General features: G+C 40.8%; 1 protein-coding gene across 5 annotated transcripts in view; it reads right to left on the reverse strand.

Moving 5' to 3' along the window:
• The window catches only part of LOC122564973 (tetratricopeptide repeat protein 39B), a 102,572-nt gene that overhangs the window by 43,216 nt on the left and 39,032 nt on the right, over positions 1–20,324 (reverse strand). For 3 of the 5 annotated variants that reach the window (XM_043720574.1, XM_043720557.1, XM_043720548.1), the window contains exon 3: positions 2,338–2,442. The exons of 1 other annotated variant lie outside the window; for it this stretch is intronic. In XM_043720574.1, coding sequence (XP_043576509.1) covers positions 2,338–2,442 — 105 coding nt within the window. Of the gene's footprint in view, positions 1–2,337; positions 2,443–10,795; positions 10,893–20,324 lie in introns of those variants that run through there. One more of the 5 variants, XM_043720566.1, reaches the window with a different exon arrangement.

The raw sequence follows: 20,324 nt of genomic DNA on the forward strand, positions 1-20,324 counted from the left end.
CCAATCCACCTAACCTGCACATTTTTGGACAGTGGGAGGAAACCCGAGGAAACCCATGCAGACACATTGAAGATGTGCAAACTCCACACAGACAGTCTCCCAAGGGTGGAATCGAACCTGAGTCCGTGGCACTGTGAGGCAGCAGTACTAATCGCTGAGCCACTGTGCCATCCGTTAGTGAACAAATCTACCAGTTCATAAGATCGAAAACATATATAAATAAGTACAGCTTATCATCAGCTACCAATGGGTTTTTCAAAGGTGACACAAGAAAATTTATTTCAAATAGTTGAGCTGGATAATTGGAAAGACAACTTGAAATTTGTATTCTTAACTTCAAAACAGAGCAAAGCATACCTCAATCTAAGGTACAAACAAGCACCTAAACTCGTCATGTGGGTGAATCAGATTGGTAATGTTGCAGTTTATGGCTTTAACAACATTTACCCTGACACTACAGAACAATCATTTGCTTGTGGCGCTCTGATTTTAAAATTACCAATGTTGTGGCTCTTAATATTATGGCAGAGTAGGGTGCTTGGGTTCCATTGGAAGATAATTGACAATACAACAAAATGTATGACAGGCCCAGAGATCTCTTTGGATAATAATAGAAAATTGCAGCAATTGCCACAGAAATCGCAAAACCTCAATCAAGGGTGAGTGTCTGTCACCCCAGGGCACTCGTGGATGGGGCGAAATATTTTATTCTATTGACTCAGACATCAAAATCGCACGAAAGAGGGTGTACAAGAGAAGGGGGCAGTGCACACTGTGCCAAAGATGAGCTAAAATGGGTTGGCACCCTCACACATTTAAGCCATACAGGCAAGGGTAGGTGACTAATATGAGGCCAGAGGAGGCATCAGGCTACAAGTTAGGGGTGTTTCAGCAGGCCTGGAAAAGGAGGAAGGGGACAATAATGATGACAACTACCAGGTTTTACCCTGAGGCAAGGGCAATCCCTCAATATCACTAGACTAATCAGTGAGCTTTACAATATTCCCTTATAAAGATGTCCAAATACTAGTTGTACATTATGTTGCACAGCAGAAGAGCCTATTACTGGAAGGTAATGAAGCACAACCCCAAGTTAGACCCTCTGGCTATTCTTAGAAGTCTGACGTGGAGGGGGAAGGGCAGCACTGGCACAGCAGCTAGGATGTAGCCATAGCTGACTCAGTGTAGGTGGTATTCATAGCTCCATTGCTTCAGTGCCCCTTACCACCATACAAGGACCCCCCACTCCACAGCCCATGGGTCTGGATTCACAACACCTTTCCCTAATCCCACCAAGATTTGGAATCTGAATAGCCTAATTCTGCAGCCTGCTCTGTTGAGTGCATATGAATCATGATTAATTTTATACAAACAGTAGGCATTAACTGAGCATTCACTTCCAGCCATAGACAGAGAAAAAAAAACAGTGGCTGTTTGGGCTTGAAGGTGTATGCTTATGATATGCAACTCTGTAAATAAATACAAAATAATAAACATCTGGACCTTACAATCTCTCTCACACACACACAAAATGAACAAGTTCTTTAGCCTGTTGGGGAGTATTCCCTATGGTCAGAAAGTCAAGCCTCTCAACCAGGCTTCCTGCAAGGGCCAAAAGGTGAATGGTAAACAGGTTTGCACGAAGGTAAGGTAAAGTCGCCACAGTTTTACCAGTCTATCGGGATGCTCTCTCATTACAAAGACGACTCGTGGTGGTTTAATCCGAGGTTCAACAAGCCTCAGACAAGGGGAGACGTTGAGAAGGAAAGACCTTTATGGTGATGTCAGCCAATGTGGGAACTGAACCCTTGATGTTGGCATGACTCTGCACCTAAACTAACTGTCCAGCCAACTGAACTAACCTTAGATCATTCCAAGGGGAAATGAGTAACAATAAATCTGCCATGCATGAACGCATGAAGCAAGGGGGAACAAGTAGGACAAGTATCTTCTTGGATTTCTACACAGCAATCTAGCAACAGCAATATAACAAATGCGACCACTCAGTTTTCAAGCTCACTAGGATAAAGCAACCCTTTTACAAGTGAAGTCAAGAGGAAATATCTGGGAGACTGAAACAATATTTTTAAAGATAACTTATCAAAGCACTTGAAATTAACATAAAAGTGGTTATTTTCTTTTGCCAACATTTACAAGAACACGACCTACACTTTCAAAGTTAACTTTATTTTCTTCTAATATTCATAAGACAATGCTATTACTACAGGCAACGGATTGGGCAGGGAAACAGTTTAAATTCCTTATAAATCTATTATGGAGAATGCAGAACTACACAAGGAAAAACAAGTCATTTAGTTCAAATTCAAGACTTCTTACCATGGCCGCAGCAAATCCAAAGCTTCAGAGAATTTGTTATTTAAGAATAAACTCAGTGCAATATTGCATTCTTCCAGGGCACTCTTCAAGTCCATCTGGGATGCCCTAATACAGTAGAAAATAAACAATAAGCTTTACTGGCAATGGGTGTTTATTCTGGAATTAATGAAAGATTATCTGAAGACATGACCAAATACCAGAGAGTTTATTAAATCTAGGAGAAAGTGAGGACTGCAGATGCTGGAGATCAGAGCTGAAAAATGTGTTGCTGGAAAAGCGCAGCAGGTCAGGCAGCATCCAAGGAGCAGTGACAGCTAACAGTAAGGCCTTCTCAACAGATTCGTTGTAACGTTAATGGGAAGATGAAGGGTATACAGGAAAGCAAGAAGTCATGCCTGCATCCTGAATAGGTCCTAATCAAAATCAGAAACACAAAAACACATCCATTCTTAATCATATTGCACCAAGTAATCTCGCTGCATGAATACCATGAAGGAGACTCTGTACATTGTTAACAGTGCGCGGTTAAGAAGCAAATTCAGGACAGAGGATTCCAAATCTACATTATTTATTTCTTAACAATTTTCTTTCATTTTCTCCACTCAAAGGTATCACCCCTTGCTGTTATATAATTCCAAGGGCCTCATTTGTTTAATTAGATTCCCTACAGCGTGGAAACTAGCCCTTCGGCCCAACAAGTCCACACCGACCCTCCGAAGAGTAACCCACCCATACCTATTTCCCTCTGGCTAATAAACCAAACACGATGGGCAATTTAGCATGGCCAATCGACCTAACCTGCACATCTTTGGACTGTGGGAGGAAACCGGAGCACCCGGAGGAAACCCACGCAGATACGGGGAGAGTGTGCAAACTCCACACAGACAGTTACCTGAGGCTGGAATTGAACCCGGGTCTCTGATGCTGTGAAGCAGCAGTGCTAACCACTAAGCCACCGTGCCACTGTCTGACCTGGTCCAAATTATCAATATTCATGTGCGAATCTCAACTGTGAACATAAGCAGGTTATTGAATCATAGGACTGTCACTGAAGTGGGCAATGCTTTTCAGTTAAATTCCCATGAATATGTAATTTCAGCAGAGACTGCTGGGCACATCCATTCAAGACTAACAACTCTTGTTTTTTCTACCCCTCACTAACTCAAATACTAGGTCCAATGCATCTTGTAGAGATTAGGTAATCCAACAAAGGTACAAGCCCAGAATCTTGCTGATTTCTATGTCAGGCAATTGACTGAATAACTGTGCTGAGGCAACACGGGAACTGATCCACTTTATTGCTAACGGTTAATGGTAAACCAGTTCCTTTTGATTCATGCAGCAAGGTGTACTCACCTTCATTTTACAACAGAAAACATGGTAACATTCTCCAAAAAGTGATAAATGTACATCAAACCAAAAGCAGAGAACTAGGAGTGATCAAAACCTTTAATCAAGGATTTGGGTTTTAAAAGAGTGTGTGGGAGAGGAAAACATAAGAAAGGCATTGACAATGAAAAAAATGAAGAAGAAAACAAAATTACTAGAGTAGACAATATACGTTTACATTAAACTTCAATTATAAGATTCCAAGTTAAAATAAAGTCTTGATTTTGGATAATTAAGAAAAGAGTATGACAAAGTAGAAACCAAAATACTAACCCATGTGTACAGATACAAAATGTAAGTGTGGTCTTTAATAAATAGTTTGCGAAGGTATTTACAAAATTGGTTGGGATAAACAGAATAAAAATGAAAACTTTGCGGCTTTAGCAATATTGAAAATAGGTAAATCAGCAGGGCCAGAAGAAATATATCCAAAGGAAACAAGGGAGGTTACTTCAAATTGACAGACAGTGGACATTGAGGTCTGTTCCAAACATCTGCTTCATAGGGCTAGACAGCAGTGGCACAAGTCTAATGACCTCACCTGAGCGGTCAAGGTGAGTAAATGTATCTTCACGTGACATCGCCAATCCACTACAAAACCCCTCACACTGTTTACTGCAGTACGGCCCTAGCACTCAGTACTCAGGCCTATAATCCATTTAAACAACCTCCACTTCACATACTTAACAATACTGTCAGCTTACAGCCACTCCTCACTGCCTTCACATACCTCCAGCTATTCAGCCCATCACTCAAACAGTGCTTCATAATCATGGACATTCTTTGCTCTGACTTGTGACACGCCAGCAGGGAAAGCAGCAGAACAGACTCAAAACAGATGACAAGGGCTTTGCTTCTCTGGAACTCCATGGAGAAAATTATTCTTCACATTATCGGGCCAACTAATAAATAACTCATAGCATCCTGCATTGCTGAGAGTATTGAACATGGCAGTTCATTCCTTGCCTAAGATTCCTATTTCTCACCCAGTGCAGCCTCCTCGGGCATGATGCTTAAGTTGCAGGTGGTGTCACCACAAACCTTGTGTTCTCCAGGCCAGTCTCTGTTGCATTTGATAGCATGCTGAGGACAGGATATACAACAGACAGAAAACCCATTCAATATAGAAAGTAATTAAACTTCAAACGTTGAGGGGGGACCTGATTGAGACCGACATAATCATGAGAGGTTTGGACAGGGTGGATAGCAAGAAGCTTTTTCCCAGTGTGGAGGACTCAATTATTAGGGGTCATGAGTTCAAAGTGAGAGGGGAAAAGTTTAAGGGAGATATGCATCGAAAATTCTTCATGCAGAGGGTAGTGGGTGCCGACAGAGGTGGTAGGGGTGGGATCGATAGCGTCATTTAAGATGTATCTAGATAGATACATGAATGGGCAGGAGCAAAGGGATATAGATCCCTACAAAATAGACAGCAGATTTAGATTGAGGATCTTGATCGGTGCAGGCTTGGACGGCTGAAGGGCCTGTTCCTGTGCTGTAATTTTCTTTGTTCTTTGTTCAAGGTAGCTGGGGAACTGCCATAAATAACAAGATTTATGATTTAGAATTTTGACGGTTCTGGCAGAGACTTCATCAATGCCCATTACTGCTTTATAAATATGCTACCAATACACATTATTGAAAGGGAGACTAGTAATTGAGACACTCAGGCTAATGTTTTGGGTAAATAGGTTCATTCAAATGTTGGTATTTGAATTAGTTTGAATTTGATTTGAGTGGTAGTAATAACTCTGAAATGGACAGTTAGCTAGCTTACTATAACAATATCTGTGTCCATGACAATATCAATTTTTACAAAAGTCCAGCTGGTTCATTAATGTCCTTTAGGGAAAGAAATGTGCCATCATTACATGGTTTGGACTATATGTAACTCCAGGCTCAGAAATGTAGTTGACTCTTAGCTGCTGTCTATAATGGCATAGCGAGCAATGCCATTCAAGAGGCAATGAAGAATTGGCAAAATATGCTAATTTTACCAGTGATGTTAGCATCCCATGAAAGAAAGAATGAATGAAAATAATCTTAAATGCATCAATAAGTCAATCCAACCATGGCTGTGATACTGCAACAGGACATTATTGGACACAATGAAAACATTTGTAGCTTTCTTACTTTTGACATGTTGAATCTATGTCTTCAACTTTCACAAAATTCAAGCATAAACCACAAACCATAAACAAAATACATTTCCTATCATTGATTATTTTATCATTGATAATATGCAGTGTTTTGGAGCAAAGTGGGATCGCAAATAATTGGGCTATAAGCTGGACACAAATGCTGATGCAACTGTCAAAGCTAGGGCACAACAAGACTGCAGGAATTCTATAAGAACTTTTATTCACTTTTTAAATAGCCAGGAAATTGGACAAGTCATAAGATATTCCATTTAATTACCACAGCTAGATGGCAGTTAATATGATTGCAAAAAAGTGAATGAAAATGCAGAAAACAACTGCCAAGATCTCAGTGTGCAAGACAACTCCCCTATTATATACAAACAAGGAAGACAAAACACATCCGCAACACAGAAGATGTGTTAAATTATAGAAGAATGCTCTGAACAGTTAGAATTTGAGTCTGAAATTAATTCAGTTTGTTTGTGGTCTTGAAGTCACATTTAACCCAGAGATAATCTTGCAAAGCTTCTTAATTGTGAGATCAGTAAGATTGCCAATTTCCACCTCTGTGACACCATCTGATATCCTTCCTGTCTATCAGTTTTCATCTGCTTCTGATAACCTCACTCATACTTTCATTACCGTTATAAACTATTCCAATGTACAAAGTTAAAAATCACACAACACCAGGTTATAGTCCAACAGGTTTAATTGGAAGCACACTAGCTTTCGGAGCGACGCTCCTTCATCAGGTGATAGTGACTATCACCTAATGAAGGAGCGTCGCTCCGAAAGCTAGTGTGCTTCCAATTAAACCTGTTGGACTATAACCTGGTGTTGTGTGATTTTTAACTTTGTACACCCCGGTCCAACACCGGCATCTCCAAATCATGACTACTATTCCAATGTACTCGTTGCTGGTCTCCCACATTGTATCCTTTGAAAATTTGAGACATCCAAAGCTCTGCTGCCCACATCTTGAACTCATACCAAGTCTTATTCACCAATCATCCTGTTGTTTGCTGGCCTATTTGGCTCATGGTAAGAAATGTGCTGACTTTAAGATTTTCATCATTATTTTCAAATCCTTCTATGCTCCTCAGATTTTTCCCTCTTGTACATTCCAAATTGTAACTGCTTTATTATTAATGGCTATGCCTTCAGTTGTCCAGTCCCCAAGCTCTAGAACACCAGCCCTGCACCTCTCTACCTCTTTCCCTTCCTTTAAAGATCAGAACATAAGAAATAGGCTGAAGAGTAGACCATTTGGTCCCTTGATCACACTCGGTCTGTCAATATAACCATGACTGATCGAACTGTGGCTCTAACTCCACCTCCCGATTAAACATCACAACCCTAAATTCCCTTATTAATGAAAAATCTGTCTAACTCAATCTTGAATATATGCAAATGACCCAAACTCCACAGCTTCCTGCAAAAGAAAATTCTATTGACTGACGTCCCTCTGAGAGAAGAAATTCTCCAATAGCTCAGACTCAAAGATGAGACTCATTATTTTAACTGTGCCCCAAGTTCTGGATGTATCCATGAGGGGAAACACTCTCTCAACACCTATGCTGGCAAGTCCAATCACAACCTTAACATTTCAATCAGTTTACCTTTCATTCATCTGAACTCCAATGAGGAGTAGCTTAAGCTGCACAACTCTTGCCGTCAAGAGAAATCCTTCATACCAGGAATCAGCATAATGAAACTTCTCTGAACTGTTTCCAATGCATGTAAATCCTTCTTTAAGTAAAGTGAACAAGTCTGACTGGAGTATTCTAAGTGTGGCATCACCAATGCACTGAAAAATTGTCACAAGAATTCTCTATGCTTGTATTCCAGTCTCTTTACATTGAACGCAAATATTCAATTTGACTTCCAAAATACTTGCTATAGCTGTCTACTAAACTTTTGCATTAAAAGCACAAGGACACTCAGCATTCTGCAGCCTCTCTCCATTTAAAAAAAATGTTCTGCTCTTTCATTCTTCTTGAACTCAACCCCACATTTTCGCACAGTAAGCACCATCTGCCAAATCTTTGCCCATTCACTTATCCCCTTATAGACTCTTTGTACTTTCCTCATAACATTTTTGTTACATATCTTTGTATCATCAGCAAATCTGGCTTTAATAGTTATTTTTCTCATTCACATCATTAATATAGATCATAAATAGGTGAGGCCCCAGCATTGATCCTGGAGGCATGCCACTAGTTACAGCTTGTCAACTTGATTCTGTTTCCTGCTAACTTAGCTATCCTCTATCCAGGCTAATATACCACCCTAACTCCATGAGCTCATACCTTGCGTAATAATATGACATTTTATCAAACGACTTTGAGAAATCCAAATATACTGTACCTTCTCGTTCCACTTTGTCCATGGGCAAGACAAGGTTAAGCATGAAAAGATGTTTGTTCTGATCAGAGAATCTCAAACTTGTTGTCACACTCTCAAAAAAAAGGAATAGGCCATTTAGGAGCTAAGTAAGAAACCAACTGCTCACATACAGAGTAGTGAACCTTTGGAAATCACTATCCAGTGGGTTGTAGATATTAATTAAACAAAGTTCAAGTTAGAGATGTCTTGCCTTTGGATGGTGATATGATAGGGGTGTATGGATAAGTGGAGGGTTGGGGGAGTAGAAGGAACATGGGAAGGGTAGATTAGATTAGATTAGATTACAGTGTGGAAACAGGCCCTTCGGCCCAACAAGTCCACACCGACCCGCCGAAGCGAAACCCACCCATACCCCTACATTTACCCCTTACCTAACACTACGGGCAATTTAGTATGGCCAATTCACCTGACCCTGCACATCTTTGGATGGTGGGAGGAAACCGGAGCACCCGGAGGAAAGGAATAAGAAACTGGGGAAGGGATAAGAAAGGGGAAGCACTGGGTGGGGGTAGATGTGGACAGGAAGAATGGGGTGGGAAGGTTGAGGTGGGATGCACGTTGGACAAAGGGGGCAAGGATAAGTGGGGATAACTGGATGGGAGGGAGGGAAAGGATGAGGCTAAAGGGAGAAAGGCAAAAGGGGGCGAGAATAAGACGGGAACAGGAAACAGTGACATCAAGTAACATACTGTCATTCAAAATAAGAAAGTCTTGCACAATCTTGTTTTTCACTCGGCGATGTTTTAATAGTTTTCTTCATAGTTCAAAAAGAGACAATATTGTAAACTGCCTTAGTCCATGATGTAATGGGGAATGTAATCTACATCCTGTAACATAGAAGCTCTCGCTTTTTATCAAAGGCAGTAGCTTTATAATTCAACTACATCATCACTTTAATCTCCAGTGTCAAATTTTCTTAAGCAGAGAGAGAAAGGAGGCTCTCCAAAATCTCTTGTCTAATCAGACATTGTAGTATCAAGCCATATTAACTTCCAACAGCTGAACCAGGGGTGGTCTGATTTGGAAATAGTCAGATATCCTCAGTATTCTGATGTACCTCAAAAAAACTCTCAATGACTATGGAACAATAGGTCTGAATTCTCAGTGAATTTTGTTCTGTCTTTCGCCACCTTGGCTAAGAGCCATTACAGAAACATTTTCAGTGTACCCTCATCCTTTTGCCAGAACTAAAAACAATTTGCATACACATGAGCACGTTAATTAGATGTTGGATCTGATTTTGTAAACAAACATCCTCTTGTTCGTAGTCAGAGATTGTTCTGTGTTTAAGCAAATAATTGGGCAGGTGAGTAATGCTGGAAAGTCATGCAGATATAAAAGCTGTGCTTCCAAATGTCATTCACTCACTTGGGAGTGAATCTCAGATGCCATGGTTCCTCATCACCACTGGGCCCTAAACCTGACAGCCATATCCCCACTGCAAGAGACTTTGTGTTCATGTTGATCCTCCATGCGTGCTTGTAGGTCTTGACTCTTCCTCATGCTCCCACGATGCCAGAAAACACTCTGCAGTATCTATAAAATTCCTGCTGACTCCCCTTGCCACCTGAGTCAACGGCACCAAAATCTTTGGGCATATATCCCCTTATGTGCCATTCACCCTTTTGTTTTTGAGGTGACCATGACCATGGAGCTCATTAATAGTGTATCTGCCTCTATAGTAATTGTGGCTTTGTTCCCATGAAAATCATAACAAGCTCTCAATGCGCACTTTAACCTTCTTAATTTGCCTTAGCAATAGATTATGGGCTGGGCCTAAATCCTGCACACCTTCTGACCCCCGATCAGCAACCAGAAAACTGGCATGCCAGCCGGACTGATATTTTCAACCCTAGCCCACTTCTGTTCCTCAAAGGAATCCTGAAAATTCTGGCCTTGGATAAGTTATTTAGAATGAACAAAGTAATTAAACATGGCAAATACATATTGTTTAATATATGAAAGCATAAACCAAACTGCTGCTTTCCGGAGGAATATGTTATGCACTACAAGCTGCTCCAAGTCAAATCAATAAGTCTTGTCCAACTTAATCACAGACACAAACCCACAATTACTATTAAGCATGTTAAGTGATCATTCTAGTCACATATTATTTTGTACAGTCTGTTTCGTTAAAGCTTACACACAATAACTACAACAATTAATTCATTGCTGAGTCCACCAATGCATTAACAAGGTAGCCATGCTTAAAAATCGATTCATTGGCACTGCGACAATCATTGTAGCAGCATCTGTTCTATACCATATACATTCAGTTACAATTAAACAATATACAATTTAAATAGAATTATTATCTGAGCTCCTCATAGTCACTTGGACCTGAAGCTCCTCCCACTACCAATAAAAATGCGCAGTACAGCTTGTGTCATACACTGGGGATCAAAAGAAACTGCAAGAAAAATTACAAACCACACGCTATAAGCAAGAAATGCAACATACATCACAAGCAAGCTTGCTTTTTCTTTTAAGAGAAAGAGCAACACACGCTGCACATTACTTACATTGCTTATCTGTAATTTTTCCTTCATGAGGGACTATTAAACTGTCCTGTAGTTCACGGATGTTCCGGCATAAACAGCAGGCAAGGGTTTTACAGGCACTGCAGTTTATGAGGATTGGGCAGGGCTGTCTCACTGTACAGCTGCACAGACGTTATTGGGTAAACGGCATGCAGTCATATCCAAAACCTACTTTCAGCAAATCTGCGCAGTTATCTTTACTGTCACAAAAGCCTTTGCTCAGAGGCAGCAGAAGAGATAGTGTATCACAAAAGACAGCATCTGCCATCAATAGAAAACAGTCGAAGGCATTTTTTTTTTAAGAAGAATGCTCTTTCAGTCTTCCAGACATTCAGCTGGAAGAGCTGTGTTTAAGGAACGGCTTTATAACTCGTACAAAGCCACTTGGTTTCAAAATATTTTCCAGTTTAAGACTGCTTTAATGCACAAACTACTCAGCTTTGAAACCCACTGAATAAACTAACTTTCAGATTTTCAAAAGCCATCTCATATTTACAATCACAGCAAATTTTAAACAGCAACCCCAAATCACCACCACTTAAATTGAATCAATTGTACTTTCATTATCTTTGCTATTTTTTGACCATTTCTGTTATTAAATTTTCAATGACTAAATAAAGTTTTGTCACTGCTTTCTCTGTCTGGTTTGTAATTAATCCAGCAATTTCTACTGAACTCCATTAGTCTACATCATTTCTTTGCTATTTGTATTTTGTTTAAAAGAGAAGCTTACCTTTGGCAAAATTAAAATACAAAATGAGGCTCTACTGTATTTGCAGGAATATTGCTTTATTGGAAATTCCACCTTTCAGGTGATATGTTTAAGCAGAGGCTATCTCCCTGTTTACTTGGTTTCAAATAGAGTCATAGAGTCATAGAGATGTACAGCATTGAAACAGACCCTTCGGTCCAACCCGTCCATAACGACCAGATATCCCAACCCAATCTAGTCCCACCTGCCAGCACCTGGCCCATATCCCTCCAAACCCTTCCTATTCATATACCCATCCAAATGCATCTTAAATGTTGCAATTGTACCAGCCTCCACCACATCCTCTGGCAGCTCATTCCATACACGTAACACCCTCTGCGTGAAAAAGTTGCCCCTTAGGTCACTTTTATATCTTTTCCCTCTCACCCTAATCCTATGCCCTCTAGTTCTGGACTCCCCAACCCCAGGGAAAAGACTTTGTCTATTTATCCTATCCATGCCCCTCATAATTTTGTAAATCTCTATAAGGTCACCCCTCAGCCTCCGACGTTCCGGGGAAAACAGCCCCGGCCTGTTCAGCCTCTCAATACAGCTCAGATCCTCCAACCCAGGCAACATCCTGGTAAATCTTTTCTGAACCCTTTCAAGTTTCACAACATCTTTCCAATAGGAAGGAGACCAGAATTGCATGCAATATTCCAACAGTGGCCTAACCAATGTCCTGTACAGCCGCAACATGACCTCCCAACTCCTGTACTCAATCTCTGACCAATAAAGGAAAGCATACCAAACGCCTTCTTCACTATCCTGTCTACCTGCAACTCCACTTTCAAGGAGCTATGAGCCTGCACTCCAAGGTCTCTTTGCTCAGCAACAGTCCCTAGGACCTTACCATTAAGTGTATAAGTCCTGCTAAGATTTGCTTTCCCATGTCACTTCTTTTCCCCATACTATTACAGTTACTAAACTATATAAATACTTAATTGGCTGTTCAGCACCTTGGATACGAAGCATGTGCCATAAAGTAAGATGTCCTGAATTCATGAAGAGTACTAAGCAAACACAAACTTTTTTTTTTGCTCCCTCCATCACTACAGAAAAGAGTAGCTTCTCCAGTGCTGTCAGGGCTAATGTACAACAAATCATCACCAATAAATAAACTGGTTGTCGATCTCATCTCTGTAAACCTTGCCACCACTGAACAGGAATTGGAAATCATTTTGAATTCTGGACACTGGTACATGAACGGTCTCTCCAAATGCTTATATCACCACTGTATGGTCCCAAACATCAACTTGCTTTCTGGTGTTGTATAATGGAACATCACTGGAGTTCAGCTTGTCAATTTGCTATCACCATCCTAGTTTCTGGTAGGGATCCACAGGGCCAGCTTGGTCTAGTGCAGTAGAGAAGAACACTTGGGAGTGTAACGAGAAGAGGCTGTAATTTATAATGTGATTGCAAATAGATACAAGTTATACTGGTATGACAGATATTGTTATTAAAACTATGAGGCTTATTTCTACACCAGGTCTTATACTTTTGTAGTCCAAAGCTGTCTCTCCATCGATGAGCCAATTGACATTATCATGTTCGAAATGCAAGCCTCACCATTAACCCTTTCAATCCCTTACATCCTGATATAAAGTTTTTCCACCCATTATCATTATTTATACATTTATGTCTATAATTACATTTACACTTTCCTATCTCCCTCCCCAAGTCTCTGACTTCAGTATTTCAGATGGTCTGATCATTTTACTATACAGCCAGGACATGTTTTATTCAGACTTGATAGGTTGGCTGGCTTCTGTGTTGGAGATACTGATTTTGTATCTATTCTTGATACAGAAGTTTGTTAGCCCATACAAACTGGAAAACCTTTAATCTCTTGGATTTCCTTCATGGAAGATCTCTTTCCTATTCAAACAGGCATTTGTTTCCTTACAATCTTTGAAGGACATTTAATCTCATGAACTTCCTTCAAAGAAAACTGATGGCCTCTTGACAGAGACAGTTATCCTTTTGTCAGGATCCTGACAAAACCAGACACTTTCTTCTTGACCATGTCCTGAACCTGTGGACATGCTCCATCTCAGTGATAGCTTCCTTGGTGCTGTATGCATATCTGTAACATAGATTTATAATAGACTGAAGCTCCTTGTTTCAATTTGATCATTCATCCTCAATGTTATTGGTGAAGGGAGCCTATTCACTTCCTCTACCATGCTACTTGAGAACTGCTTTTTGCATGACATGATCTGTTACTGAGCTGAAAAATGTGTTGCTGGAAAAGCGCAAAGGTCAGGCAGCATCCAAGGACCAGGAGAATCGATGTTTCGGGCATGAGCCCTTCTTCAGGCTCATGCCCAAAACGTCAATTCTCCTGCTCCTTGGATGCTGCCTGACCTGCTGCGCTTTTCCAGCAACACATTTTCAGCTCTGATCTCCAGCATCTGCAGTCCTCACTTTCTCCTAGATGATCTGTTACTGATACTGACAAGACAGAAACAAAATATTAAGCAGGAACTTGTGCCTTCTCGACATTTGAAACCAAACTGGAGTCCGACTTCACTGTGTGTTTATGAAGCTGTAATGCAATCTAAGTGACTGGTGATAAAAATTCAATGATGAGCTCAAGTATAGTATAGTGGTCATCAGTGTTAACAGGACTGGAAAACATTTCTACCACCCCTGTCAAGTCATAGATCTCAATTCTGCTTTCAGTATGAAACAACACCTTTACACCAACATAGCTGATTGTAATGGATTCTGCTTTGTTAGGCTTCTGCCAGAGTCTAGGGAGCCCAATGAAATCTTCCACTTGTTGTTCCCTAACCAAACTTTCTTTGACCTTTTTAGCCTGATTGGCTGATCCTTAACAGTTGTTTCTTTATCTTAACTGATTTAACCTCTTGCACCACTTGAAGCCAGCCCAGGCCATCATGCAAGCCAACCTTCTATCCATTGACTCAATGTTACTTCTTGCTGCCCTGGAAAGGCAACCAACATCAACCCTTGGTTACAATCTCTTCCAACCTCTTCTGCTGGCAGAAAATACAAAAGCTGAAATACATGTACCAACAGGTTCAGGAATGGCTTCTTCCCCACTGTTATTAGACTCCTGAATGGATCTCTCAAATTTTAAGCTTAAGGTTGCTCTCACTCTTTCTGCACTTTCTCTGCAGCCGTAACATTGTATTCACTTCAAGAGCTTGTGGTTTTAAATAAAGCTGTTGGACTATAACCTGGTGTCATGTGACTTCAGACTTTGTCCACCCAATCCAACACTGGTATTTCTACATCATTATATTCTTTGCTCTGTTCTATTACCCTGATGGACTTTGTATGATATGAATTGCTTGTAGCACATGCAAAATGAAACTTTTCACTGTACCTAGGTATATATGACAATAATAAATCAACTCAAAAGTATTTCATTCACAATATCTAGTCATGCTTTAAGCAGAAGAATTCTTGATTGCGAAGTAATAGGTTTTCTACTATCTGACAGTCCTTAGTTATAAATCTGATTGTATTTCATGCTTAGTCGTACGTCTCCTAAATGATGTAGTTATACTGCTGTAAGCCAGAAACAGTGTTTCTTCACCCTCACGCTTAAAATAGTGTGAGGCCCATTGATATAAATATCTCTTAGCCAAAAGGCTAGTTTTGGGTCACCTACTCCCTGAAGAATACCATTGTTTTTTCATCCATTGTAATCTCTACAATCTCATGAACCTATTGGTGGTAGAAGCTATTTGACTTCTTGGTACTCTGTGACTGTGTCCTACTTTGGCAGATATGAACATGTGAATTAGGCCATTCAGCCCCTTGAGCCTGCTCTGCCTTTAAGTTAGATCCCAGCTGATCTTCTGGTGTTTCGAATTCTACAGTCTGCACCCAATAACTTTAGATTCCCTTGCCTAACAAGAATATATCTATGTCTGTCTTAAGAACACGCAATGAACCTACTTGCATCACCGTCTAAAACAAACCGCCTGTTGTTTAAATGTCCTCCGTTGCTCACAAGAGATTTCAACTTCACTCATGGAGTCTTGATGGTCTGTCATTCTCCAGCTAAACCTCAACTCGGGGCAATTCCTACAGTCTGTCGGCACCTAACACTATCTATAACTTATCAGGTGTGATGAGCATTCCAGGTCCCTGGAGTTTCTAGCTCACTTCCATGCTTTTTGCCAGGTCGGACATACTTTTCACCTTCAACTGTAGATTCAGTCTTGTAGAATCTTGCCACAAGGTTCTTTTCTGCAGGTTCCTGAAAGTTAAGGTGTTTCAGCTGCTGCCTGTCACATAGGCCTCCACTGCTTGCTATCTAGTTCTATGACAAAGCTGTACCGACCACTGGCACCATGTTGCAAGCTGAATCTTCACCTCTGCTTCTCATGGCGTAACATTCATCTGGTAGTTTTTGCTGCCAGCATCCTCCTTCTGGTTGGGAGCTGCAAGGTCTCGTGTGGTTGAGGAATAAAGGTTTTGGTAGTTTAACAAGACAGCTTATCTTAACTAAGCTGTAATTTCTCACTTGAAAGCAAGGTACATTGTGCGAAAGATATTGTTACTAAGACTTTGCAGGAACCTCTAAGTTACTTACTCAGTCCTATTCACAGTCTAATGCTGTTCCCTTGCCCAATGACATCATCATATAGGATGATGCTTAGTGCACACCTTAGCATTAACTAGTTCAGGCCTTTATATCCTCAAAAAACTGCCAACTCCCTCCAGAGAACAGCTGAGTCACCACTTCTTCACTACTGTTTGGTTCCACCCCAACTCGCTCTCCCCCACCCCCAAGCTTTGTTCCATATCCCATCCATGATAAAGCAGCGCTTTCAATTGGCATCACATCCACAAACATGCATTCCCACCACCTCTGCTGCTACTACCTACAAGATGCACTGCAGAGATTCCCCAAAGATCCTTAAGAAGCACCTTACAAATCCATGATGACTTCCAACTAAAATGACAAGGATAGTACATACATTGGAACACCACATCTGCAAGATTTTACCAGCTATAATCCAATACCATGGCTTGGAAGAGGTAACTCAAATCTTTTTATTAGCATAGCAACCAGAAGCTATTGTGCCTTTTTTTTTGTTTGTTCATATTTATTGTATTGTATTTTATTGTATTGTATTAACTCAAGGATTAGAAACCATTTCTTTCTCTTTTGCTTGTATAGGGTGGAGGATGTTTGAGAAATTGTGTGTAAGTTTTCCATTATTCTTTCATGAGATGCCATTTGTAGGCGTCCCTATTGTCCTTGAACTGAGTAGCAGCTCAGCCGTTTTCAGAGGCAGTTAAGAGTCAATAACATTGGAGTCATGTGTACACCAGAATAAATAAAGATGGGAGATTTTTTTTCCCTCAAGGACATTAAGGTTCTTACAACAATCAAGGATTGTTGTCATGGTCACCGCTACTGATATTAGCTGCACATTTCATATTTATTAATGAAGTGCTGTGGTGGGGTATGAATCCATATTCCCAGATCATTAGCCTGCAGCCACTGGATTGCTGGGTCAATTACATTACCACTACTCCAGCACCACCTCCTCATTGCTGCATTAAGGCACAAGCACAAAATCTATGTTTCAGTTGTCTCTGGAGGGGGGAAAATCAAACTTTCAGATGACAGGTGGAAGCATTACTCATGGAAATTGACATCAAAGACTGAAATAACTAATATATATATATATAGAGAGAGAGAGAGAGAGAGAGGAGACAAGAGAGAGAAAGAGAGAGAAAATGTGTTTGACTTTTAACTGCCTTCTGAGAAATTGGGGATGGGCAGTCAAGACTGGCTAGCCAGCAATGTTCATATTCTGTGAATAATGCAAAAATAGAGAAGTGAGAGGGGCAAGAAGACAGAGATGAAGGGGGAACGGGCTAGAGAGAGAGAAAGAGGACAAAGGAGAGTAAAAGGGCGATAAAATCTCATGGCTCACCTTTTACACTCCCTCAAAAGACAATTACATTCACTTGAAACAGGTTTCTTCTGCTGTGCTGACTAGTGAGCGATTGATTATCTTACATTAAAAGAGGGAATAATTAATTTTGCATGTTTTTTGTTAACTTGTTTCAATCCAGTTTGGATAAACAAAAACACCAGAGCTCACATAATAATTGACAATAATGTTTTATAAGAACACCAATGATATCCGGCATCAGTACTCTGCTGTCATCCCACACGCTCAGAGCTCCAATTAGACCGTAAGCTATGGATGATCCAAAGTTTTGGCTTTCTTTTTTCAACTCAAAGCAAGTAAAGCTCTCTCCTTATTGTTCAGGATGCTCATCAGCTCAGTCTCAGATAGTTGCTCAAACTCGTTTCAGTGCAATGTAACCAACCACTGAGGTTATATTCAAACCCCTTATCCACTACTTCTATAGCATGGCTTGTTTTTGCTCCACCATCCCCTAAACTTGGCTTTCTTTTTTCAACTCAAAGCTCTCTCCTTATTGTTCAGGATGCTCATCAGCTCAGTCTCAGATAGTTGTTCAAACTCGTTTCAGTGCAATGTAACCAACCACTGAGGTTATATTCAAACCCCTTATCCACTACTTCTATAGCATGGCTTGTTTTTGCTCCACCATCCCCTAAACGAATACGGTCACATCTGTTTTCGAATGACTCAACCTTTCCTGTGTCTTCCTCATATCCCTGAGCTCTATATCCCGTAAACAGTGAGAACCAATCTCCAACCTCTCTCAAATTTACCTTTCACTTGTCTATTTATTCCATTATTCCAATGGATTCCATGATGTAGCATTTCAACATCAAAATGCTTGCTCCCATCAAATGAAGCCAATCCCCTTATATTTGCAACAACTGTCAGTCTTTTAATCATGTCTTTGCACACTTCGACAACCCTGTGGCCCCATTCCTTTCCAGCCATGTTCATACATCCCCCCATCCTTTCCAGCCCTCTTCCCGCAACTGGCCAGCCTTGTCTTCATGAGACCCCATCAAAGCCCTGTCCTTGTGATTCCGTTTCCCGGCCCTGCACTCATGAGCCCCTCTCTAGTCCTATCCTCATGAAACCGCCATCTGCCTTGTCCTCATACCATGCTCAACGCATATGGCCCCTTCCTGCCCCGTCCTGGTGACTCTTGTGGCTTTCTTATGATTCTGGATTAGTGGTGCTGGAAGAGCACAGCAGTTCAGGCAGCATCCAAGGAGCAGTAAAATCGACGTTTCGGGCAAAAGCCCTTCATCAGGAATACAAGCAGAGAGCCTGAAGCATGGAGAGATAAGCTAGAGGAGGGTGGGGTGGGGAGAAAGTAGCATAGAGTACAATAGGTGAGGGGGAGTTGAAATGTTGGGCCACGGGGCGGTGTGGTTGATTGGTGCAGGTGTTCCAGAGATGTTCCCTAAAGTGCTCTGCTAGGAGGCGTCCAGTCTCCCCAATGTAGAGGAGACCGCATCGGGAGCAACGGATACAATAAATGATATTGGTGGATGTGCAGGTAAAACTTTGATGGATGTGTCCTGTCTTTAGTTACCTACACCCAACCCCCTACAAATGTCTATCACCACTAAAAATGCTGAACACATCTGACAAAATGTTTTCAGCCTACGTCATACTCAATAAAAGATGCCAGATAAAATGTGCTATTATACAGTCATAGCACAGACACAGCCCCTTTGGTCCAACTCAACCCGTGCCGAACAGACATCCCAGTGTGACCTAATCCCATTTGCCAGCATTTGGTCCATATCCCTCTAAACCCTTACGATTCATATTCCCCTCCAGCTGCCTTTTAAATTGTACCAGTTGTAATTGTACCAGCCGCCACCACTTCCTCTGGCAGCTCATTACATACGCACACCATTCTCTGCATTAAAAAGTTACCCTCAGATCCTCTTTATATCTTTCCCCTCTGACCTTAAACCTATGCTCTCTAGTTTTAGACTCCCTGGGTAAAAGAAATCTTGACTACTCATGCTATCGTTGCCTCTCGTGGTTTTATAAATCTCTCTCTTCAGCCACTGATGGTCCGGGAAAAAAAGACCCAACCTATTCAGCCTCTCCCTTTAATATTTAGTGATGACTATTTTCAGCGCTACAATTTATAATTGAAAGCATCCGTCAACCATGAAAATCATAGATCTTATTATTAGAGAGGTCATTTCAGTACACATTGCAATAACCTTTTTTTTATCATAATGCATTTTGCAGAGAGCACACTGATGGTCAAAAACACGAAGAAATATCAGTAAATAAATAATGCACCAGCATCTCCAATAGCTTGCTGAAGGATAATGGACTAGTCTTAATCTGTAATCCAGTAACCATCTGTTAGTCACAAACAAATATAAACCTCTCATAAGATGGAACCAAATCAAAATGCTGACATAACCAATACAAATAATTCTGAATAAACAGCCATTGCATTTAAATACCACATACGCTGCACAGTGTACGCTGTCAGTCATTCACTAGCTACTCAACAGATTAAAAACAGTATTGTCTTACTTGCTCACATCTCACCAGATACCCTGATAAACTCAAGTGGAGTGTTCTCAAGGAAGAATTCAGAATTTACACCACTGTCTATAGGCAAAGATATTTCAAACATCCAAAAATGACCCAGGAAATAATTCCAGTGACAATAGATCATGTCGAAAATTCCTTTGGATGTAGATCATTTAAAGCAATCTGCAAATATGAGTTTTTTTTCAAAATAGGATAGAGATGGAGACGGGGTGGAGGGGGGGGGGTATTGTGGGAGAAATTGTGTGGTGTGTGTGTGTGCGTGGGCATGTGTTGG

The sequence above is a fragment of the Chiloscyllium plagiosum genome, chromosome 2 (genome assembly GCF_004010195.1).
Source record: "Chiloscyllium plagiosum isolate BGI_BamShark_2017 chromosome 2, ASM401019v2, whole genome shotgun sequence".
NCBI lineage: Eukaryota > Metazoa > Chordata > Chondrichthyes > Orectolobiformes > Hemiscylliidae > Chiloscyllium > Chiloscyllium plagiosum.